The 25,665-nt window shown below is 46.1% G+C and overlaps 1 protein-coding gene across 2 annotated transcripts in view; it reads left to right on the top strand.

Moving 5' to 3' along the window:
* Positions 1 to 25,665, top strand: part of LRRK2 (leucine rich repeat kinase 2) — a 584,366-nt gene that overhangs the window by 85,129 nt on the left and 473,572 nt on the right. For both annotated transcript variants that reach the window (XM_029617357.1, XM_029617356.1), the window contains one exon: positions 5,087 to 5,166. In XM_029617357.1, coding sequence (XP_029473217.1) covers positions 5,087 to 5,166 — 80 coding nt within the window. The remainder of the gene's footprint in view (positions 1 to 5,086; positions 5,167 to 25,665) is intronic.

Below are 25,665 nucleotides of genomic sequence, written 5' to 3'. Positions count from 1 at the left end.
CTACAGCAGATGTTGAGGGTAATCAGCCACCACCCGCTAAGGTGCCCAAACATACAAAGGGACCTATTCCACATCTGCAGTCTGTGAATCAGGACGCTGATTTACAAGACCCTCTCCTGGGAGCCTCGGGTGATACGGTGGATGAGGGGGGTTATGGAATCAGCTCTGGTGGAAGGGGATGATCCTCAAGTATTGCGATTGTTTCGCAAAGAGGAGTTAGATCCTCTTATTCCTTTTGTTTTAGAGGAGCTTGCAATTCCAGTGCCACAGCCAGTGGCGGACTCTACTCCCGGAGATCCTGTTCTTGCAGGACTTAGAGCCCCACCTAGAGCTTTCCTTTTTCATCCTAAACTTCATCAATTGCTTACTCGAGAATGGGATGTTCCGGAGGCTAGTCTTAAGGTTACTAGGGCAATGGATAAACTCTATCCACTCCCACAAGAATCTCTGGACTTGCTGAAGGTCCCTCAGGTGGATTCTGCAGTTTCTGCCATCGCCAAGCACACCACTATTCCAGTCACGGGAGGCACGGCTCTCAAAGATCTTCAGGATAGGAAACTTGAAGTTCTTCTTAAACGTATTTTTGAGGTTTCCGCTCTAGGTGTACGGGCAGCGGTGTGCAGTAGCCTAATGCAGAGGGCTACCCTTCGGTGGGTTCAACAGTTACTTACTTCACAGGTCTTACCCTCGGCAGAACTTGAGCAAGCCAATCGTTTGGAATCAGCGGTAGCATATACGGCTGACGAGTTATATGACCTCTTAATTACTTCTTCTAGCACAATGGCTTCTGCAGTTTCAGCTAGAAGACTTCTTTGGCTCCGCCACTGGGCGGCTGATGCAACTTCCAAATCTCGCCTGGGTTCTTTTCCGTTTAAAGGAACCTTGCTTTTCAGAGAGGAGTTGGAATAGCTCATTAAGGACTTGGGAGATAATAAAGTTTATAAATTACTAGAGGACAAACCTCATTCCTCTTGTTCTTTTGGTACCTTCAGGGGCCGTTTTCGGGGCCAAAGACTGTTCCGAACTGGTAGAATTCCATCCTTTTCTCCACGACAACAGCCTTCCAGGGCCCAGGTTTGGGCCCATTCCTTTCGTGGGAGACGGCCTCTCCGTACTAACAGCTCCCAAACCTTTGCATCCTCCAAATCTATGCAATGAAGGTGCGCCGACCCATTCCTTGGTGCCAGAGATAGGAGGACATCTCTCTCGTTTTTACAAGGAATGGGTCAAAATCACCTCAGACCAAAGGGTTCTCAATATTGTAAAACAAGGCTAAGCTTTGGATTTTGCACACCCGTTACAGGATTTTTTTTCTAGTATCCCCGTGCGGTTCTCTCCTAAAACAGCAACTAGTACGGCAGACTTTACATCGCTTGCAGGATCTAGGAGCAATTGTTCCGGTCCCTCTGTCCCAATATCGGACCGGCTGTTACTCTATTTACTTCATCGTTCCCAAAAAGGAAGAGTCCTTTCGTCCAATCCTAGACTTGAAGGCAGTCAACAAGGCGCTTCGGGTGCCTCTGTTTCGCATGGAGACCTTGAGATCCGTCATTGTGGCCGTCCACAAGGACAAATTTTTGGCCTCTTTAGACCTGGCCGAAGCTTATCTTCATATCCCGATTCAGGAAGCCCACCAGAGATATCTCAGTTTCATGGTGTTGGGCGAGCACTACCAGTTTCGAGCCCTCCCTTTCGGTCTAGCAACTGCGCCTCTGGTATTTACCAAGGTGATGGTGGTAGTTGCAGCGGCCCTCAGATGAGAAGGGATTTTAGTTCATCCCTATCTCGACGATTGGCTCATCCGAGCGAAGTCACAGACCCTTTGCCGACTAGCAATACAGAAGGTTCTGCATCGTCTTCATGTCCTTGGTTGGGTAGTCAACTTCAACAAGAGTCACCTAATTCCGACACAGGTCTTGCAGTTTCTGGGGGCATGATTCGATACGGCTGTGGGAAAGGTTTTTCTCTCGCAGGACAGGATGCTCAAACTGATGTCGCAAGTTCGTCGCCTTTTGGATCTACCTTTACCCACGGTATGGGATTATTTACAGGTTCTTGGTTCTATGGCATCTACTCTGGATATGGTCCCCTGGGCTTTTGTGCATCTAAGACCTTTGCAAAGGGCGTTTCTTTCCAGATGGGATCCCAAGTCAGAGGAGTTTCATCTACCTCTATCCCTTCTGGAGCCGGCTCGGTCCAGTCTGAATTGGTGGTTGATACCACGTCACTTGCAAGAGGGGATGGACCTGGAGAGTCCACAGTGGATAGTAGTGACAATGGACGCCAGCCTTTTCGGTTGGGGAGCTGTCTGCCAGTCGCAATCGACACAAGGTCAGTGGACAGCTTCACAGGCCAAATGGTCCATCAATCATTTGGAAACGAGAGCGGTACGACTGGCGCTCCGCAGATTTTTGCCACTGATTCAGCATCAGTCGGTGAGAGTTCTCTCCAACAATGCCACGACGGTAGCGTACATCTACAGGTAAGGCGGCACGAGAAGTCGTTCCATCGCCATAGAAGCAGACATGCTGATGACCTGGGCAGAATCTCATCTACGCCGCCTAGTGGCATCTCACATAGCCGGCGTGGTCAATTTTCAGGCGGACTTTCTCAGTCGTCAGTCCTAGATCCCGGAGAGTGGGAATTTTCCGAGGAGGCAATTAGCATACTCACCCAAAGGTGGGGGACACCCAGACTAGACCTGATGGCTACACGCGTCAACGCGAAAGCAGCTCGGTTCTACAGTCGAAGGAGGGAACATGGAGCGGAAGGGGTGGATACACTAGTTCTCCCATGGCCCAAGGACATCCTTCTCTATGTGTTTCCACCATGGCCGCTAGTAGGAAAAGTCGTGAGGCGATTAGAATCTCACGAAGGTTCAGTGATTCTCGTCGCTCCGGAATGGCCTCGCAGACCGTGGTATGTGGATCTCATCAACCTAGCGGTTGACGGTCCCGTCCGCCTAGGTCACCGCCACAATCTCCTTCGGCAGGGTCCGGTATATTTAGACCAGGCGGTTCACCTTTGTCTAGCGGCCTGGCTTATGAAAGGCGACAATTAAAAAAGAGGCTACCTGGACGCAGTTATCACGACCCTGCTCATTTCGAGAAAACCTTCTACTTCTCTCACCTATGTTAGAGTTTGGAAGGTATTTGATACTTGGTGTAGCGTGTCCGGCATGTCTCCTCGTAAGCCACGATCGTGGACATTTTGGCGTTCCTACAAGACGGTTTAAATAAAGGTCTGGCTTATAATTCGCTCTGCGTACAAGTTGCGGCGCTAGGCTGTTTGCAAGGTAAGACGGATGGTGTGTCTATCGCTACGCATCCAGATGTTGTGCATTTTTTGAAAGGGGCCAAACATTTGAAACCACCAATCCGGGCTCTCTGTCCATCGTGGAATCTGAATCTGGTTCTTCGTGGTCTTTGTACCCCTCCTTTTGAACCCCTTAAACGAATAACTTTGAAGAACCTAACGCTCAAGGCGGTATTTCTCATATCGATTTGTTCTGCTAGACGCATTTCAGAGATTCAGGCATTGTCCTTCCGTGAACCTTTCCTGCGAATATCAGATTCGGGTATATCATTGCGCACGGTGCCGTCCTTTTTACCCAAAGTGATTTCCGTGTTTCATCTCAATCAGTCTGTTGAGTTGCCAGCCTTTCCAGATTTAGATAAATCTTCTCCTCAATCACGTGACTTGAGGAGACTTGATGTCCGCCGTGTACTCTTATGTTACTTAGAGATCACTAATGTTTTTCGTCTTTTGGACCACCTTTTTGTCCTATGGATCGGTCCTAGGAAGGGCTATCAGGCTTCTAAAGCTACCATTGCACGTTGGCTGAAGGAAGCCATTGCTTCGACATACATTGGTAGCGGTCGCCCGGTTCCTGATGGTTTGAAGGCGCATTCGTTGCGCTCTCAGGCAGCGTCTTGGGCCGAGAGTCACTGTGTTTCACCTCAGGAAATTTGTAGAGCGGCGACTTGAAAATCTTTGCACACTTTTGCCAAGCATTATCGTTTGAATGTTCACGCTCCAGACGTCGATTCTTTCGGCAGTAGTGTGCTGAGGGCGGGACTCTCCGGATCCCACCCCATTTAGGGCAGCTTTGGTACATCCCTACTGTCTGGACTGATCCTGGTATGATTAGCTGCATAGCAGAGACTGCGGTTTACACACAAATCTGTGTTTGGACCCATCGTTGTGAAGTTGTTTTATCATCGTTGGCACATTATCTGATTTGAGTGGATCAAACATTATTAATGATTTGAATTTTGGAGCCCCTGAGGCAGCGGCTAGAAGGCCGCGAAACTCGGCCAGAGTCGGGCAATTTATCTGGAACGTCTCTACATCAATAAAGTATTTGGAAAAGATAACGGCATCTATTCCTTTTGTGTTCACCTGACGGTATCATAGATCGCCTACCTCTTTGTTTTCTTGGACCATCCCTGATCCTGGTATGTACAGGGAAAGGAAAATGAGTTCTTACCTGATAATTTTCGTTCCTGTAGTACCAAGGATCAGTCCAGACACCCGCCCAGTTTTTTTCCGGAGAGTCTGCTGCTACTACTACTGTTTTTTTTTTCTTAGTTTGCATTCTTTTTAATCCTTTTTCCTATACAAGGTTTAGGAAACTCAGAAGATTGTTACGTATCTGTTCTTGTTATGTAACTAATCTGTTCATATATATAGTTGATCTAGTCATTGATTATCCTTTTTTCATAAGTCTCTGCTTTGTTATTCAAAATACTGGAGGATCGCAGGAGGCACCCTGGGATATGGGAAGTTCTTAGAACTTTTCTCTCTGACTCCGCCTGCTGGAAGGGAGACATAACCCTACAGTCTGGACTGATCCTTGGTACTACAGGAACGAAAATTATCAGGTAAGAACTAATTTTCCTATACTAAACTTTCATAAAGTGAAAGTAAAAAATAAAATAATAAAAGTATGAATAAAATTACATAGTAACATATCAATATATTAAATAAACTTAAGTTAACTTTACATTTAACAAACATAAAAGATAGAAAAAATATAGCTTTCAAATGTTCACTCTCAACTGAAAACTTTCTTTTATAAATCTAGGAGGCGGCATGTTGGGCTTTGAACAATTTGTTCATGTATCAAAGGGACCTTCATGCAAGGATTGGAGATGGCAACAAACAGTCAGTATTGTTGGTAACCTTATATTGAACTGTGAATTTATTTGCTATTCTTTTACAGACATGCGACATACCTATGAGAGGTCTTAGTGTTAGCATTTGAATCACATTCTTCCAAAATGTAATGTGTCCGAACTGAGTCCTATCCATGCTGCTTTCATATTGGGCAGTAGGTTCACATACTTTAGAACTGGGATATGTAGGCTCTGCAGCATATTGGGTTTTCATCTTTGGCAGCTTGCATAACTATATAGCTCAACATAGGCATGCAATTTAGTACACTTTACACTAAAAAGGAACCTGTCCTGTTTGTGTGCATGCTTGCTTTGGTCACTTCCTGTTACCTTACACACATGGGTGATTGTGCCTTTGGAAAAAGGAGAAGATGTAGTTTTGTTGACAAATAGTGTCCTAGCATTGAGGTACCATTTGATGCTCTTTTCTTATCTTCTGCCTGTTCATTCCGTTTCCCCTTTCTCATCCACACATAAGGCTAGTGTAAGTTGTTGCATTGTTGTGTCATCCTTTTACATCCTTCTAAGAGGTTTTTTTTTAAATTTTCCCTTACATGTCCTTCCTCATTCTAACCACTTCTGTACTTTATTAATATCAAAGGACTTTCATTTATTCTTCATCTTGCTGGTTTATTCTCTTTTGTTGTACTGTGGGCCAGATTCACTAAGGCTTTTTTTCCCCATTCTGTCTCTGTGAAAAAAAGCTTACTGAATCAGACCCTATGTCACTTTTGCTTGACATACTCATAAATCAAAGAAGAGTAAGTTGAATGATTTTCTTTAAATGTTATTTATTTTGTAGCTGTAGCTGCATATCTGTATTATATATATATATATATATTTATTTTGATGAGAGAGATTCCCATAAACGTCTGTAGATTTATTGCCCTCTCATGCTATTGATCTTTTAATAACACTTTCTATACCAGTGGTTACAAATTATTTTTTATTTCAGTTTGTTTACATGTCATAACTCATACACAAACAGAAGCTGCTAAGGAGGTCAGTAGGAAAAGTATCGACTCCGAAAGAGTACTAATGACCAACAGAGAATTAGATTTTCTGAAGACCAAGGTTGATCCTGGGTTCACAGTTCCCTCCCAAGAGACTTATTTTTCTATTATTGATTAATGGAAAGCCAGTAGTTGCTCAGAAGGGTCTGGTGTGGAGGGAAGTTTCTTCCATATTGCAAAAGAGAAGCTGTGATAAAGGTTGAAGGAGCCCAGGTGAATTTAAGTAAAGAGCACACAGATATGACTGACCCCATACTGCCCATGTCATCTGCTAATAAGCAAGTTGTGAAAACAAATAAAATTAGAAATACAAATGAAAAATATATTTTAAAATGTCTTTATGCAACTGTTAGAAATATGAAAAATAAAATATTGGAAAGTTAGAATGCATAGCATTATTTGAGTCTATAGGCACAATGAGGTCGATATTCAAAAGCTCCTTAGCTGGATAAGGTAGGACTTATCTGGCTAGGTAGCGGCTGCTGAATATTTGACTGTTCAGCGGCTGCTGCTTAGATGGATACGTTGCTTATTCATTCTACTGAAAACAAATATGGCCAAGTAACAAGGCTTTCACTCTTTCTAAAGGGCAAGTAGTTCATTTAATTTCTGATCTCCATGGAAACATAGCAAATAACTAAATACCCAGAGTCTCCATCCAGGAAAAGGATATGTACAATGCATTGAACTTCTCAGTTCATTGTGTGGCAGTGGTAAAAAAAAATCAAATAGAATGTTTGGAATGACCCAAAAAGAATTCAGAATAAACCAGAGAATATCATATTGCATTTATATTGATCCATAGTGTGATTGCACCTTTGAGTATTGTGTGCAGTTCTGATCGTTCCATCTTAAAAATGATATAACTGAACTAGTGGAAGTGCAGAAGAGGGCAACAAAAATGATAAAGGGGATGGAATGGCTCTCCAATGATGAGAGGATATGCAGACTACGGCTCTTTGGCTTGGAAAAGAGATGGCGGAAAAGGGACATGATAGAAGTTTCTAAAATCATGAGTGGAGTCGGATGGGTAAATGAGGGATGGTTATTTATCCTTTCAAATAATACTAAAATAAGGGGACATTATCAACCCGCATGTTTAAAACAAATTTTAGAAAGTACTTTTTCAATCAACACTCAATTAAGTTGTGGAATCTTTTGACAGAAGACATGGTCAAGGCAGCTAGCATAGGAGAGTTTTTAAAAGAAGTTTAAACAAGTTCCTTGCAGGACAGTCCATAAAATATTAGCCAGGTAGGCTAAAATAAAAACAATGTACCTTTTACCCACATTATTTTCTTTAGGTGTTTTTTTATTGACTTTTTTTTTTGGGATACTTTTTTTGCAGGTTTAATACATCTTGAGGGCTTGTTGCAAGCTTCTGGTTCATTTGAGATTAAAATTTCTGTTCATGTTCATACCCCAGGTCTGTCCAGACAAGTGGGTTTTGCACCCCTACCAGATGATGCAGGAAGAGAATAAAACCTTTTCAGGCTTAATCGAGAATACCACCTCTGTATTTCTCTGTCTCCAGCAGATGGTAGAGGTGCAAACATGCGGTCTGAATTTAGTTAAAAAAAATAATAAAAAATAGTAAAGTTAGGAGAGAGGTGTTAGTTTTCTTTGTGGGCCATCCTGCTGGTTGAGCAGGGCAAGCAGAGGGTTTGAAATCTGTCTGGATCAACCCTTGATTTTCAGGAGGAGGGAAAGCCAGGAGTGCTGGTTCCCTCGCTTCCCCTGAAGCCTTCTTACCTAGTCCGGTTGTCTGCAGCAGCCAGGAGTACCCAAAAGCAGGAAAGTATAACTTCCCTTTGTTTCTCTGGGTTGCTTGGGGGCTGTTTCTTTAAGTAAAGGAAAAAAAAGTGTCGGGTAGGCTTTTTTCTCGGCAGCGGTGGTCGAGGTAAGGAGGAAGGTGTGCACGGCTCATGTGATTTCAGCATCTGGGGCCAGACAGTGTCGGCAGTGGCGTCTGAGCTGCTTTTCTGCTGCTCAGAGTTATTTTTGACCATGTCTCTTTTCATGCCGCCTCTCGTGGAGTGTAGGAAAATCTATCGGGCCTGCAGGGGGAGGCGAAAGTGCTTTAATGCAGCCCTAGCTGTACCTCTGGAGGCGAAGGGGCCTCAGCAGAGAGTTCATTAAGTGGATGCTGCACCCATTCTGCAGGTCCTGCCCAGGAGGGCCTAGGGGAGTTGAAAGAGACTGTGGCCATTTTGTCTCCACATGGCAGGAGGCCTGCCATGGATAGGGAGTGCAGGGACTCCTCTCCCCCACTTTCTCAGTACAGCAGGCGTCTGGAGAAGGTAGCGAGGTGGCAGTGGAATCAGGGGAGGGCCTGGCAGATGTAGAAGACAGGGACCGTGATGGATTTTCCGCTGATTTTGTATTGTTGCTTCATGAAGCCTACTTCGCCAAGAAGGAAGTGGCGGGTAAGTGGTCAGCCACCCAGAAGTCTCATATTATGGCTAAGAAGCCTCAAGCTTAGACGCCTTCCAGGTCAGGGGAGCATTCTTCACCTGCTGGGCCTGGGACGATTGGGAGTAGGTAAAGGAGTACTGTTTTGAAGAATCTGATGGAGACAATCCTCAGGAGGATCCGCGTGTTGACCAGGGTGCTGATTAGGGTGTGGATCCTGCGACTGGCCTGGTGGGTAGTGATCTGAATGCTGAGGACTTTCCTCTCATGGACTTTCCTTTCCTGTTGCAGCAAAAGGGAGAAGCAGCAGCCCTTGAAGCCCAAATTATAGGACTTGGGGGGGGGGGGGGGGGGGGGTAGTTGTCACAGCCACGAAAAGTAGCGGACACAGAGTCCTCACCGGTGCATAAGGAGATTTGTCGCTGCATAGGAGGGAAGTTTTGGTGTCAGGGGAAGGGGAGGAGAGGAGCACCAAGGACTTTGCATAGGGGGAAAGCATGGGGATGGATATATGCTAAGCATGGGGGGTGGCCCAATGAAGGCCTGGCATAAGCAATAACCTGGCCCACAAGGCCAGGGGTGGGAGGAGGCGGCAGAACACTGCACGGAGCGGCAGTAGCCACAGAGGCATTCACGGAGCGGGATGCCAGTGGTCGGTGTGCCACCTTCACGGAGCGGAAGGCTGGAGTGGCATTCACGGAGCGGGATGCTAATGGTATACCACCTTCACGGAGCGGAAGGATGGAGGGCTGCCGTCTCCAAAAAAAACAAAACAAAACAGAGGGGTGGGTAAGAGTATGTAAATTTACCGGTTAGGACATAGGCTATAGGTATTACCAATTATTAGGCTTGTTCAATATTTGTTGATTGTTAATGTGGCTCGCAAGAATGAGGGCTACTACCTGGAGATAATGCCCTTGTTCAATGTACATGCACACGGTTGGTGAGACTCCAGCATTGCTCTGGGCTTCAACAGCAAGAGGAAATGTGGAAGAAAAAAAAGAAAAAAAGGTTTTGCATTCACAAAAAAGCGAGATGTAGCTTGCTTGTTACGGCAGTTACTTCCCCAAAACCAAATAAGCCGATACTTGGATTTCAATACATATCTAGCATAGCACTCTGCTTCAACGGCAAGGGGAATGTAGAAAAGAGGATCTGTATATGGACAACAACCAACAAGGTCCGAATTGCATAGTCTGGGTGGACAGAGGCATGGGTGTAGCTTGCTTATTGCGGCGGTTACTACCCCTAATTAAGCTAGATATTCACTTGGATGCAGTTCCAACAATGCTCTCTGCATTAATGGTGGGGTGGAAGGGAAATAGAACTAAAAGGTACTAAAAGCCAAGAGTAACAAGTATGTGAAAAAAAAAAAGTACATAGCTTGCTGGGCAGACTGGCTGGGCCGTTTGGTCTTCTTCTGCCATCATTTCTATGTTTCTGTGGAAGGGGATGATCCTAGGGTAGTGAGATTGTTCTGTAAGGAGAAGTTGCAACCTCTCATCACCCATGTTCTGGAAGACTGGGGATCAAGGTTGCGCAGGAGAATTTGGACAACGAGGGTTAAACCCAATGTTTGATGTTATGATTTTGAATGTGAATCCACAGTAGACCGTGGTCTTACCTTCTGAGGATGATAGACCCCGGTAGTGCTGCTAGCGAGCGGCATCTCTCTGGACAGTCGAGACTAAACAGCAACAAACAAGTCCAGATCTGGTCTGGTATCAGGGCAGGCAGTAAACAGAGAAGTCCAGGTCCGGTCCAGTGTCAAGGCAGGCAGCAAGCAGGGAAGTCCAGGTCCGGTCCGGTGTCAAGGCAGGCAGCAAGCAGGGAAGTCCAGATCCGGTCCGGTATCAGGGCAGGCAGCAAACGGAGAAGTCCAGGTCCGGTCCGGTATCAAGGCAGGCAGCAAACAGAGAAGTCCAGGTCCGGTCCGGTATCAAGGCAGGCAGCAAACAGAGAAGTCCAGGGAACAGTCCAAGTCAGAGCACAAGCAATAGCAGAAACCCACAGGAGCACCAGCACAAGCAAGCCTGTAGCCGAGGCGAGATTGTGCTGGGCTCAAGTCTTTAAATAGTTGAAGTTCCCGCGCAAACGTGGGAACTTCCGGTTTGACGTCCGACGCGCCATGGTGGGTGGAGCTTGCTTTGGTTCGCGTTGCTGCCAGAGGACGCCGGCCAGGAGGCATGGATGCCGGGACCGCTGCGTGCCGCGAGGTAACAGTACCTCCCCCGCAAAGGCCCTCTCTTTTGTTCCGAGGGCGAGGTTTCCAAGGAAAACGTTTATGAAACTCCTGGATTAGGCGAGGAGCCTGTATGTTATGGACCGGTTCCCATGAATTCTCCTCCAGGCCATAATTCTTCCAGGAGATTAAATATTGTAAAGTACCCCTTGATCGTCGAACGTCCAGGATTTCCTTAACCTCATATTGGGAATTATCCGGTAAGACAGATGGGATTGTCCGCTTAAGCCTTCTAGAGGGCCAAGATAGGATCGCTGGTTTCAATAATGAGATGTGAAATACATCATGAATGTGCAAGGTTTGGGGTAACTGAAGTTTAAATGACACCCTAGTTATTTGTTTTTCAATCGGAAAGGGTCCAATAAATTGAGGTGCAAATTTTAGGGAAGGAGTGCGTAACTTGATGTTTCGTGTGCTAAGCCACACCAAATTTCCAGGTTTAAGTGGTGGTTCCCTTCTTTTTCTCTTATCAGCTTGCTCCTTCATCTTACTGGTCGCTTGTTGTAATGGGGATTGAGCCACCAGGTCTACTGCCGGACAGGCGGAAGAGGTAGGAAAGGGAAGCGGAATCCGTGGCTGTCTCCCAAAAACCAGGAAGAAGGGTGAGGACCCAGAGGCCTAATGAACATGATTATTATGACATATTTCTGCCCATGGCAATAAAGACGCCCAATCGTCCTGGCGTTGGTTGACATAACTTCGTAAAAAAGTCTTAAGTGTTTGATTGGTCCGTTCTGTTAACCCATTGGATTGAGGGTGATAGGCGGAGGAAAAGTTTAGATCTATCTTAAACTTCTTGCAGAGCTCTTTCCAATATCGTGCCGTAAACTGTATCCCCCTATCCGACACAATACTAGAGGGCAGGCCATGGATTCGAAAGATGTGTTGAAGAAACAATCGGCCCAATTCAGGTGCAGACGGCAAGGCAGGTAAAGGAGTGAAATGTGCCATACGAGAAAAGCGATCAATGACGACCCAAATAACGGAATTGCCCTCAGAGGGGGGAAGATCCATAATAAAATCTGTTGCGATGTGTGTCCATGGTTGGTCTGGAATTGGAAGAGGCTGTAACAGTCCACTGGGTCGTTGTCTAGGAGTCTTTTGGGCAGCACAGATGGGACATGATTCAACATATCGTCGGACGTCACTTGCCCACCGTGGCCACCAATAATGACGAGACAGAAGCTTCATAGTTCCAAGTCTGCCAGGATGTCTGGAAAAGAGTGAGTCATGGGCCCAACGTAAAACCGTAACCTGGAACGTTTGGGTACTACTGTTTTGCCCACAGGAACAGGGAAGGTGGCTGCTAGTATTATTTGAGCAGGGTCAATACTATGTCGGGGCAATTCAGGAGTGTCCTCAGGAAGAAAACTCCTAGATAAAGCATCAGCACGTATGTTCTTCTCAGACGGCCAAAAATGTAGCTTGAAGTCGAATCTACTAAAAAATAGCGCCCAGCGGGCTTGGCGTGGATTGAGACGCTGGGCCTGAGATAAATAAGCCAGATTCTTGTGATCCGTATAAATGGTAATAGGAAATTTAGCCCCTTCCAAAAGATGCCGCCATTCCTCGAGTGCCTTCTTGATGGCCAACAACTCTCGATCCCCGATAGTATAGTTCTTTTCTGCAGGGGAGAATTTCTTAGAAAAATATGCACAAGTGTACAACCCTCTGGAGTCACAAGGTTGTAAAAGAACAGCCCCAACACCTAAGGTGGACGCATCAACCTCCAGAATAAATGGTTTCTCTGGATCAGGACGTTGTAAACATGGGTCTTTAACAAATTCTTTTTTCAGGGATTGAAAGGCTTGGATAGCCTCAGGAGGCCAAACCCGATTCAGAGCTCCCCGCTTGGTTAAGGCAGTTAAAGGTGCTACTAAGGTAGAATAGCCAGAAATAAATTGATGATAATAATTGGAAAATCCTAAAAATCGTTGCAAAGCCTTGAGCCCTACCGGTTGAGGCCAGTCCAGAATTGCTTTAAGTTTTTCAGGATCCATACGGAGGCCTGTCCGAGATACAATATATTCCAAAAAGGGTAACTGTTGCTGATGAAAGAGACATTTTTCCAATTTGGATATAACCTGTTCTCTCGGAGACTCTGGAGGACTTGTTTGACGTGAGTTTTGTGTTGCACTTCATTTTTGGAAAAAATTAGTATGTCGTCAAGATATACGATGACATGGGAGTAAAGAAGGTCCCTGAAAATGTCATTTATCGTATTTTGAAAATTTGCTGGGGCATTACATAGTCCGAATGGCATAACCAAATATTCATAATGACCGTCTCGCGTATTAAACGCGGTCTTCCATTCGTCTCCTTTCCGTATCCTAATTAAATTGTATGCTCCCCGTAGATCGAGCTTGGTAAATATCTGTGCTCCTTCTGGACGGTCAAAGAGTTCTGAGATAAGTGGAATAGGGTATCGATTTTTCTTGGTGATACTATTGAGTCCTCTGTAATCAATACACGGTCGTAAGGATCCATCCTTCTTTTTCACAAAAAAACAAAATCCGGCACCAGCCGGGGAGCAGGAGTGTCTGATGAAGCCCCTGTCCAGGTTCTCCTGAATGTACAGCTTCATAGCTTCAGATTCGGGTTCTGATAGGGCATAGACCCTGCCCCTGGGGGGTTCTTTATCTGGTAATAAATCTATCCCACAGTCATAAGTGCGATGAGGGGGTAGAACTTCTGCCTGTTTTTTGCTGAAAACATCCATAAATTCCGCGTATACTTGAGGTAATGCGGATGGTGTGGTTACTTGACAAGAGACAGTGTGCATAACAGGACGAATCTGTTTCAGACAATTTTGATGGCAATGCCTGCTCCATTTGGTCAGTTGTAAGGTACCCCAATCAATTTGAGGTTGGTGGAGTCTTAGCCATGGTAACCCAAGGATCACTTGATTTACTGAGGAAGGAAGAACATATAGTTGAATAGTCTCTTGATGTAGGATGCCGGTATTGAAAATAATTGGTTTGGTGATTTGAGAAATCCTCTTAGTCAGCGGTTGCCCCGAGACGGAGGACACCATGAGCGGAACCGATAATGGTTCAGTGGGAATTTGATATTGGCAGACTATTCTTTCTTCAATGAAGTTACCGGCTGCTCCTGAGTCCAGGAAGGCTTGTAGATGAAATGTGTCACCATGGAGATCTATAGAGACCGGCATCAGTATTTGTGGAGAGGTAATCGCATGACCCAGGGAGGCCTCTCCTACCAGTCCTAGGTCCTGGAGTTTCCCGACCTGTTAGGGCATTTGTTGATAAAGTGTCCAGCGCCGGCACAATATAGGCAAAGATTATTCATTCTTCTTTGTTGACGTTCTTCAGAAGTTAAATGACAGTGATCGATCTGCATGGGCTCTTTACTGTGGTTCTGGAGTTTTAGGAGGCATGAAAGGTCTCTGAAAGGAGGGGGCCAGTCGAATGGGTCACCTGGCACTAGCCCGTTCCCGAGATCTCTCTTGAAAACGGAGATCAAGTCGAATAGACAGACGGATTAAGTCCTCTAAGGATTCTGGGATTTCTCGGCCCGCAAGTTCGTCCTTAATAGCTTCAGAAAGACCTTGTCAGAAGATGGCGGTAAGGCTGTCATTGCCCCAGCGTAATTCGGCTGCCAAGGTTCGGAACTGCACGGCATATTCTCCTACTGAACGAGACCCTTGCCTGATTTGTAGTAGATCAGACGCTGCTGAAGTTGTGCGACCCGGCTCATCGAATATCAGACGGAAATCCTTCAGGAATAACTCTAGATTGTCCATTAACGGATCCTCTCTTTCCCAAAATGGAGAAGCCCACGCTAATGCTGGTCCTTCCAACAGGGACAGAATAAACGTGACCTTAGTTCTATCTGTCGGAAATGATGCTGCTTGGAGAGAGAAGTGCATCCGGCATTGATTTAAGAAGCCACGACATTGCTGAGAGTCTCCATTAAAACGTGGTGGAGGTTGAAATCGTATCAGAGGAGTGGGCACTGAGGGAACTGGGTTTGCAGCAGCAGCCACCGAGAGAGCATCCATTCGAGCCATCAATCTTTCCAATACCCCTGTAACTTGATCCAAGGCTCCTTGCTGTTGCTGAATACGCGTCGCTAAGCCAGGAATGGCTTGTAGGGCTGAAAGGTCTACAGGATCCATGGCCTCGGCTATTTGTTATGATTTTGAATGTGAATCCACAGTAGACTGTGGTCTTACCTTCTGAGGATGATAGACCCCAGTAGTGTTGCTAGCGAGCGGCGTCTCTCTGGACAATCGAGACTAGACAGCAACAAACAAGTCCAGATCCGGTCCGGTATAAGGGCAGGCAGCAAGCAGGGAAGTCCAGATTTGGTCCAGTATCAGGGCAGGCAGCAAACAGAGAAGTCCAGGTCCAGTCCGGTATCAAGGCAGGCAGCAAATAGAGAAGTCCAGGGAACAGTCCAAGTCAGAGCACAAGCAATAGCAGAAACCCACAGGAGCACCAGCACAAGCAAGCCTGTAGCCGAGGCGAGATTGTGCTGGGCTCAAGTCTTTAAATAGTTGAAGTTCCCGCGCAAACGCGGGAACTTCCAGTTTGACGTCCGACGCGCCGTGGTGGGCGGAGCTTGCTGTGGTTCGCGTTGATTTGCGTTGCTGCCAGAGGACGTCGGCCGGGAGGCATGGACGCCGGGACCGCCGCGCGTTAACATTTGACGGACTGCGTGGACTACCGAAGGCTTTTCCATTGCCGAAGAAGGTGAAGAAGCTGATTGACCGGGAATGGGATTTCCCGGAGGCAGGATTAAAAGTAGCCAAGACTATGGCCAGATTGTATCCCTTGCTGGAGGACACTTTAGAGCTTTGGAAGCTTACAAAGGTGGATGTGGCAGTGTCGGCGGTGATGAAGAAGACGACCATCCCAGTGGCAGGGTCTGCGGCAGTTGAAAGATGTCCAGGACCGGAAGCTAGAGATATTGTTAAAGAGGCTGTTTGAGGTCTTGGCTCTGAGCCTTAGAGCTGCGGACTTTGCTAGCCTAATGCAGTGAGCTTGTTTGTGCTGGGTGCAGAAGGCGCAGCAGAAGACATTGGGGACCTCTGCTGATTCTGGCTGGGATACTCAGTTGGAGGCGAAGGTAGCCTATGTTGTGGATGACCTTCATGATATGGTTCGGATATGGGCTAGGAATATGGTGTCCATGATAGCCCCTTGAAGACTCTTGTGGTTGCATAATTGGTTGGTGGATGTGTGGTCAAAAGCGCAGCTTTGTAATCTCCCCGTCAAAGGAATGTTTTTATTTGGGGAGAATCTGGAGAAGGTGATGAAGCATTTGGCGGATTCTAAAGGGAATAGATTGCCCGAAGATAAGAGAGGGAGTAAGAAGACCTTCCCCTTGCATGTTTGTTTTCATGAGATAGATTTCGCTCCAATAGAAGTTCTTCTGGATCCACACAGAAGCAGGGTTCAGGAAGGCAGCAGTCCTTTCGGGGGACACGTAGGCCGGCTACAGATAGTTCTGGTTAGGGTTCCAGAGGTGCAAAATCCATCCAATGAAGGTGGCCTGGTTCATTCCTCCCTGGAAGCTGTTGAAGGAAGGTTGTCCTCTTTTTTACAAAGAGTGGACCAGAGTCACTGATGACCAGTGGGTTCTGGAAATAATAAGGGACAGCTGTGCCTTAGAATTTTCTCACCCCCTCAAAGAGGCCTTTATGATCTGTTGTGATTTGCCCTGCAAGTGGGCAGTGATGCTGGACACTCTTCTATGGCTGCAGTGATTGGAAGCCATCATCCCAGTGCCGCAGGAGAAGAAGGGTCGAGGAAGGTATTCTGTGTACTTCGTGGTCCCCAAGAAAGAAAGCTCTTTTCGGCCCTTTTTAGATCTGCAAAAGGTCAATGCAGCCTTGTGAGTGCTGCGTTTTTTTGGATGGAGACGTTTGGACGATGATTGCAGTGGTGCCCAAGAAGGAGTTTCTTGCCTCTTTGGATCTAATGGAAGTATATCTTCATATACCCATCCGAGCAGACCATCAAAAGTTTCTGTGCTTCATGGTGCTAGGAGAGCATTTTCAGTTTCGAGCTGGTTACTACGCGAAGAACATTCACGAAGGTGATGGTGTGGTAGCGGCAGCCCTTAGAAGGGAAGAGATATTAGTACATTCATACCTGGACGATTGGCTCATTCAAGCAAAGTCAGAGTTGGAGTGTCACTGTTCTATTCGACGGGTGACGGAGTGACTAAGGTCCCTGGACTGGGTGATAAACCTGGGGAAGAGCCATTTGGAGCCTTCTCAGTCATTGGATTATCTGGGAGCACGATTTGGCACCCAGTTAGGCAGGGTGTTTCTTACCCCAGAAAGGGTGATCAAGTTGCAGTTGGTTTGTCTGCGAGATCTGGTGGACCCCAAAGTCTGTGATTATTTCCAAGTGCTATGTTCCATGGCCTCGACACTAGATTTGGTGCCATGGGCCTTTGCTCACTTGCGACCTCTTCAGAAGGTGCTTCTGTCCTGCTGGAATGCATTGCGGGAGGAGTTTCAGCTACCATTACTGCTCCAGGAAGAATCCAGTTCCAGTCTCTCGTGGTGGCTGTCGAATCCCAATTTGGAGAAAGGCGTGGATCTGGAAGTTCCGGACTGGGTGGTGATGACCACAGATGCCAGCATCAGCAGTTTGAGAGCGGTATGTCAGGGATCTACAATCCAAGGGCAGTGATCGCTGGTGGAGGCATCTTGATCAATCAACCGTCTGAAAATAAAAGCAGTCCATAGGGCATTGCTTTTCTTTCTTCCTTGGATTCAGGGATGTACAGTGCATGTGTTCTCAGACAATGCAATGTCTGTGGCCTATTTTAATCAACAAGGCGGAACAAAGAGTCATTTTGTGGCTCAGGAGGTTCAGGAACTCTTTGCCTGGGCAGAACTTCATCTAGCAGCACTAGCAGCTTTGCACGTGGCAGGTGTGGACAATGCACAGATGGACTATATCGCAGACAACAGCTGGACCTGAGGGAATAGAAGCTGTTGGTGGAGGCCTTTGCCCTCATTCGGCACAGGTGAGGTGAGTCCCAGTTCGATCTCATGGCAACGTGGAAGAATACCAAGGTGAGCAGGTTTTTCAGCTGCCAGTGGGAGTTTGGCTCCACAGGGATCGAAGCTCTGGTTCAGCTGTGGCCAGTGAGACTTATTTATTTATTTAACAGCTTTTCTATACCGACATTAAAGTACACATCATATCGGTTCACATAATAACAAAAAGGTGGAAAGTACAATTAACAGGGGATGGGGGGAGGACAACTGATAGAGGTCCGAACAGCGGAACCTGAACAAACTAAATGAGAGGAGAGAAGGGGATAGAGGTAACAAGATTAACAAATTATAATTAAATTTACAAGGGGCTGAAAGAGATTACGTGGTCCACAGGGTGGTTTATACTGCATTACAGAGGGTTGAGCAGGGTTGCAAAATTATTGATTTATGTGGGCTAGAGGAGGGCAGGAAGGAAAGGAAGTGACAAAAGTGTTAATCCGGAAAAGCTTGGTGGAAAAGCCAGGTTTTTATCAGTTTGCGGAATTTAAACGGGCATTGCTCCTGACGGAGGTCGGGAGGAAGAGAATTCCAAAGAGTGGGGCCCGTAATGGTATTGGGCATGGGTCCTTGTTGCTGAGAGACCGGCTTTCTTAAGTGTGGGGACTTGTAGGGTGCATTTGAGGTGCGTTCTAGTGGGGCGGGCAGATTGAGCTGGTAGAAGTGATTCATTGAGCCATAGGGAGTTATGAGTGTAGATAGCTTTATGTATGATGATGAGGATCTTGAACATGATACGGGAGGGGATGGGGAGCCAGTGTAGGTCTCTGAGGATGGGGGTTATATGGTCTGATTTGCATGCATTACTGATTATCCTTGCTGTCGCATTTTGAAGTATCTGGAGAGGTCTGATGGTGGAGAAGGGGAGGCCAAGGTACAGTGAATTGCAGTAATCTAACTTAGATATAAGGGTGGCTTGGATAACAGTTTTGAGATCATGAGTGTGAAGTAGGGGCTTGAGCTTTTTTTATGACCATGAGCTTGTAAAAACCTCCTTTTATGTGGCTCTTGAGGTTCAGATGAGGGTCAATGAGGACGCTTAGGTTTCGTACAAGGGGTTGAGGACTGGGGGTGGGTGGGCGGGGAGTCTTTGAGGGAGGTGAGCGTAAGGGTCTGTTGGTTATGGATGAGGAGGAACTCAGTTTTGGTAGAATTAAGGGTGAGTTGGAGGGAGGTGAGCAGAGTGTTAATAGAGGCAAGGCATTTCTCCCAGAAGGAAAGGGTGGCAGATAGAGATTCACGGATGGGGATGATGATTTGGACATCATCTGCATAGATGTAGAATCTAAGTCTGAGATCAGATAGGTGGTGACAGAGGGGGAGGAGGTATATGTTAAAGAGGGTGGAGGAGAGAGAGGAGCCTTGGGGTACTCCTTGCGATAGGGTAAAGAGGGAGGATTCAGAGGGGCCGAGTTTTAAGGAGAAGCGTCTGTTAGTGAGGTAGGATCTGAACCACAGGAGGGCAATACCAGAGACACCGATGTCGATAAGGCGGGAGATGAGGATATCATGGCTTATCGTATCGAAGGCTGCTGAAATGTCAAGGAAAGCAATGAGAAAGTTTTGACCTTGGTCAAGGCCAGTGAGGAGGAAATCTGTGAGGGATAGGAGGAGGGTCTCAGTGCTCAGATTTTTGCGAAAGCCAAACTGAGAGGGGTGGAGTATGTTATTGTTGTCGAGGTACTCCATGAGCTGGGTGTTTACTACCTTCTCCATGATTTTTGCTATAAGGGGGAGATTGGAGATGGGACGATAGTTGGCAGGGTCTTTGGGGTCAAGAGAGGGGTTTGACTACAGTGTGTTTGAGGAGATCCGGGATTGTGCCAGTGGATAGTGAGCAATTAATAATATCTGCCAAGGGTTGAGCAATCGTAGTAGGAATAGAGAGAAGTGTTTTTGTGGGTAGAGTGTCAGATGAGTGGGAAGAAAGCTTGGATTTTTTGAGAATTGCCTCAATTTCCTTGGATGAGGTAAGGTCAATGATGTCAAGAGAGTTTTTCATAGAGGGGGGTTGTGGTTGTGCTTGGGAGAGAAGGACGTGTGGGTAGCAGCAAGGGGAAACCTGAGGAATATATTAGCTATTTTGTTGTGAAAGAAAGAGGTGAGTTCTTCGCATTTCGAGCTGGTTTCTTCCTCAGCAATGATGGGAGTGGAGGGATTGGTGAGGGCTGCGACATAGGTCATTCAAGTCAAACCATATTCAAATTCTTCTAACTTACGCTCCGCCAGGATTACTAGACTCTGATGCCTCCCCCCTCATAGAAGCTATTGCCAAACACATCAACACAGACTCGCTAGCTTTGAAGTCACTAGGGGACTTCAATCTACACGTGGATGCCTCACCACTCACCCCCAATTGTGAAGCCTTCCTCACCACACTCCGGGCGATGGGCTTTGAACAAATCATCAATAAACCCACTCATAAAGCAGGACACACGCTCGACCTCATCTTCATAAATTCCAGCCTATCATATAATAACATTCCAGACTGTATTCCTGTCCCCTGGTCTGACCATTCTCTGATTTCAGCTACCCTCACGATTCAAGGAAACCCTATTCTCCCTCAACCGCACTCCACCATCCACTTCAGGAAACCATGTGCCTCCAACACTCTCAGTGAATATCTAATCAAAGAAATCCCTAACCTGGATACCACTAACCCTAACTCAGCCATGCTATCCTGGCGCAACATCACGGCGTCTATAGCTAATAAACTATGCCCCAAAGCGATGAGAATAATCAACTCGACACAAAAAAGAAAACAACCCTGGTTCTCACCAGAACTCAAGCGGATGAAGCAAGACCTCAGACACAAAGAAGGCATATGGTGTAAGGCCCCCAATGCCTCAACACTATCAGATTATAAATGCACCCTCCATCTCTACAAGAACTCCTTATTACAGACAAAAAGAGACTTTTATGCTAGCAGAATTCACGATATACAATATGATGCCAGGGCCCTATTCTCCTATGTATACCAACTCACAAAACCCTCTCCCCCTACCATCCCAGACGACCAGGCTCAATCCAAAGCAAATGAGCTAGCACTCTTCTTTCAGGATAAAATTGCAAACACACTAGCACTTCTCCCCACCAACTCAATCCCTCCTGCCTCTAACTCCAACACCACTTTTCACCCTAGAGCCACCCTCGACTCCTTCGAGCCTACAACCCCTCTGGAGATTGAGTCCACACTCAAGAAGATGAAACCTTCCAACCATCCGGCAGACCACATCCCAACCAAACTCCTGCTCCTCATCCCGGGCACTATCTCTAGATCACTGGCTAACATCATAAACTGCTCCCTAGCCCAAGGAATCTACCCTGAAGAGCTAAAAACGGCGTCCCTCAAACCCCTTTTGAAGAAACCCAACCTGGACATCAAAGAACTCTCCAATTTCCGACCCATCTCCAACCTCCCTTTCCTCGCCAAACTCACAGAGGAAGTGGTCAACACACAACTCTCAGAATACCTGGAGGAACACAAAATCCTTTACCCGTACCAATAGGCTTCTGTAAGTCATCCAGCACAGAAACTCTCCTCATCTCCCTATCAGACCACATTCTCATGGGCCTAGACAAAGGGCTCTCTTTTCTTTTAGTCCTCCTAGACATCTCTGCTGCGTTCAACACCATGAACCACGCCATCCTTCTAAATCGCCTCTCAGACATCGGATTAACAGGATACGCCCTCATATGATTCAACTCCTTCCTCAGCAACAGAAGCTTCAAAGTCAGGATCAATAACAAAGAATCCCCAAACTTCAAATCAACTCTAAGCATACCCCAAGGCTCCTCCCTATCACCTACCCTCTTCAATATTTACCTACTACCCCTCTGTCAGTTGCTCACAAACCTAAACTTAATACACTATCTTTATGCAGATGATGTACAGATCTTGCTCCCCATAACAGAATCCCTTCCAAAAACACTTACCCACTGGAAAAACTGCCTCAACTCCATTAACTGCCTCCTCACCAGCCTGAATCTGGTTCTCATTGCAGCCAAGACAGAAATCCTTCTAATCTCCTCTGACCACTCTGGCCTTACCGATCAGATTTCCCTCAACTCCCAGATTACACAAGTAAGAGACCTAGGAATAATCCTTGATAATCACCTGAATCTAAAGAAATCTATCAACAACACCACTAAGGACTGTTTCTATAAGCTCCAAGTTCTGAAATGGACTATTGCAACGCCCTCCTCTTGGGGCTCCCCATCTCCACCACCAAACCACTACAGATGCTCCAGAACGCAGTGGCGAGAATCTTAACCAACACTAATCGAGGAGCCCACATCATTCCCATTCTCCGAAACTTGCACTGGCTGCCAATAAAATACAGAATCCTGCACAAGGCACTCACGATAATCCACAAAACTATCTACAATCAGCTACCACTAGACCTTCAGATCCCTCTCAAACTTTACTCATCCTCAAGACCTATCAGAGAAGCATATAAAGGTACCCTTCAAGTCCCACCAACTAAAGCCACACATATCTATCATCCACCAAAGAATGTGCATTCTCCACAGCGGGCCCTATCATTTGGAACAACTTGCTGACAGACCTAAAATTGGAACCCTGCCTTCTGACGTTTCGAAAAAAACTTAAGACTTGACTTTTTCTCCAAGCCTTCCCCTAACGTCAACATGCCTCTCAACTAGGCTTCGCCCAACTGACTAGACGCCCTGCCTAGTCTCATTGCACATATATTTATCCTCTAGTTTTGCTATCCTACTACTTCCCGGCTACTCTAGCCTCCAAGTTCGTTTTCCCTGTTATATGTAACTTTGCCTTTTGCCGTCTTGTTAATGGTTATTTAGTTATCCCCAAAGTTCCTTGTAAACTGATTTGATGTGAATCTTTTTCATGAAGGTCGGTATAGAAAAATGTTAAATAAAATAAATAAATAGGAGAAAAGGGCTTTAGGGTTGAAGGTGTACTGATGGATTTTTTGAGGCATAGTAGTCTCATTTGGCATTCTGAATGGCAAGACGGTAGGTGTGTAGATAGGATTTGTAGGAAGAGGAGTGCTGTGGGGTAGGGTCTTTACGCCAAGCTCTTTCTTTGGATCTGAGTTTGTGCTTCATCTGGTGAAGTTCCGTTGTGTACCATGGTTTGTTGTTGGTAGGGGAGGTGCGTAGCTTATGGGTGATAATGGGGCATATTTTATCGGCTAGGTCTTGAGTGATGCTGACCCAGGAGCTGAGTGCAGTGTCAGGGGAGGAGCAGTCAGGTTTGTTCATGGATTCAGTGAGAGCAGAGGTGAGCTCCTCAGTGTTGCAGGCTTTGCGGTAGGAGAAGGAGGAGTTATTTTGTGGGTGGGTGCAGGAGTTATTGGCACGAAGGGTAATACGGGTCTCAATAAGTGCGTGGTCAGACCATGGTACAGGAGTGCAGGTGGGGGGAGATGGGAACTGGATACCGGAGTTGGTGAATATGAGGTCCAGTGTATGCCCCCGCTTTGTGTGTGGGGGCTGCTATATGTATTCTTCCCCCCCCCCCCCGTGGGGGCTGCTATATGTATTTTTTTCCCCCCGTGGCCGCTCGTAGGTCGAGTGTTACAGCACATCGAGCAACATCTGGGAAGAGTGATCCTGGTAGTGCTGGGGTGGCTGCTCCGTCCGTTGTTTGCGGCTCTAGTTCAGCTAGCGTTGGACAAACCCATCTGGTTAAGCCACCTGAGGGGACTGCTGCATCAGGGACCCATCTTTTCGAACAGGCATCTTGCTTCTATCTAATGGCCTGGCTTTTGAGAGGTGACATTTCTGCTTGAAGGAGTATTCAGATCTGATGATTACTACTCTTCTTCATGCTAGAAGATCCTCTACTTCTTTGGTGTATATCCGAGTTTGGAGAGTGTTTGAGACCTGGTGTAGCATTCATGATGCAGATCCTTTGCAGGTGAATGTTGACCAGGTCTTGGCTTTTTTGCAAGATGGCTTGTCAAAAGGTGTAGCCTATAATTCTCTCTGAGTCCAGGTAGCAGCCCCAATATTTAAAAAGGGCTCCAGGGGCGATCCGGGAAACTACAGACCGGTTAGCCTGACTTCAGTACCAGGAAAAATAGTGGAAAGTGTTCTAAACATCAAAATCACAGAACATATAGAAAGACATGGTTTAATGGAACAAAGTCAGCATGGCTTTACCCAGGGCAAGTCTTGCCTCACAAATCTGCTTCACTTTTTTGAAGGAGTTACTGAACATGTGGATAAAGATGAACCGGTAGATATAGTATACTTGGATTTTCAGAAGGCGTTTGACAAAGTTCCTCATGAGAGGCTTCTAGGAAAAGTAAAAAGCCATGGGATAAGTGGCGATGTCCTTTCGTGGATTGCAAACTGGCTAAAAGACAGGAAACAGAGAGTAGGATTAAATGGGCAATTTTCTCAGTGGAAGGGAGTGGACAGTGGAGTGCCTCAGGGATCTGTATTGGGACCCTTATCAATATATTTATAAATGATCTGGAAAGAAATACGACGAGTGAGATAATCAAATTTGCAGATGACACAAAATTGTTCAGAGTAGTTAAATCACAAGCAGATTTTTTATTTATTTTATTTATTTATAATTTTTATATACAGACATTCTTACATTAAAATGCAAATCATACCGGTTTACATAAAACAGAAAAAGCAGGAAAAAATATTTCCATAGTCAAATACAGAGAACATTTATAATAAAATTGTTAACAAAGGTATAAGGTAGGAACTTGAAAAAAGGTTACTTATCAGAAAACGTAAAAGAAAAAATAGTAAATGAAGCACAAAGAGTTGACGTCGGGGGAGGAGCATGGTCACACAGCGCAGTCACCCATTTCCCCTCACCTCCTGATGATAGTTCGTTTCTTTTTTATTATTTAAGATGGTGTTCACTTCTTGCGGGGGCCCAGGATGGAGGGTGGCCTCCCCGCTCGCTGGCGCCTGATGGTGAGGCGCTTTTCAACTGCCGCCGGAGCTCACAGTGACGTCGGGGGAGGGGCATGGTCACATAGCGCAGTCACCCATTTCCCCTCACCTCCTGATGATAGTTCTGTTTCTTTTTTATTATTTAAGATGGTGTTCACTTCTTGCGGGGGCCCAGGATGGAGGGTGGCCTCCCCGCTCGCTTGTGATTGTGATAAATTGCAGGAAGACCTTGTGAGACTGGAAAATTGGGCATCCAAATGGCAGATGAAATTTAATGTGGATAAGTGCAAGGTGATGCATATAGGGAAAAATAACCCATGCTATAATTACACAATGTTGGGTTCCATATTAGGTGCTACAACCCAAGAAAGAGATCTAGGTGTCATAGTGGATAACACATTGAAATCGTCGGTACAGTGTGCTGCGGCAGTCAAAAAAGCAAACAGAATGTTGGGAATTATTAGAAAAGGAATGGTGAATAAAACGGAAAATGTCATAATGCCTCTGTATCGCTCCATGGTGAGACCGCACCTTGAATACTGTGTACAATTCTGGTTGCTGCATCTCAAAAAAGATATAATTGCGATGGAGAAGGTACAGAGAAGGGCTACCAAAATGATAAGGGGAATGGAACAACTCCCCTGTGAGGAAAGACTAAAGAGGTTTGGACTTTTCAGCTTGGAGAAGAGACGACTGAGGGGGGATATGATAGAGGTGTTTAAAATCATGAGAGGTCTAGAACGGGTAGATGTGAATCGGTTATTTACACTTTCGGATAGTAGAAAGACTTGGGGGGGGCACTCCATGAAGTTAGCATGGGGCACATTTAAAACTAATCGGAGAAAGTTCTTTTTTACTCAACGCACAATTAAA

This window comes from Rhinatrema bivittatum, chromosome 9 (assembly GCF_901001135.1).
Source record: "Rhinatrema bivittatum chromosome 9, aRhiBiv1.1, whole genome shotgun sequence".
Classification (NCBI taxonomy): domain Eukaryota; kingdom Metazoa; phylum Chordata; class Amphibia; order Gymnophiona; family Rhinatrematidae; genus Rhinatrema; species Rhinatrema bivittatum.
The sequence above is the reverse complement of the archived record's forward strand: the minus strand, read 5'-3'. Positions and strand labels throughout refer to the sequence as shown.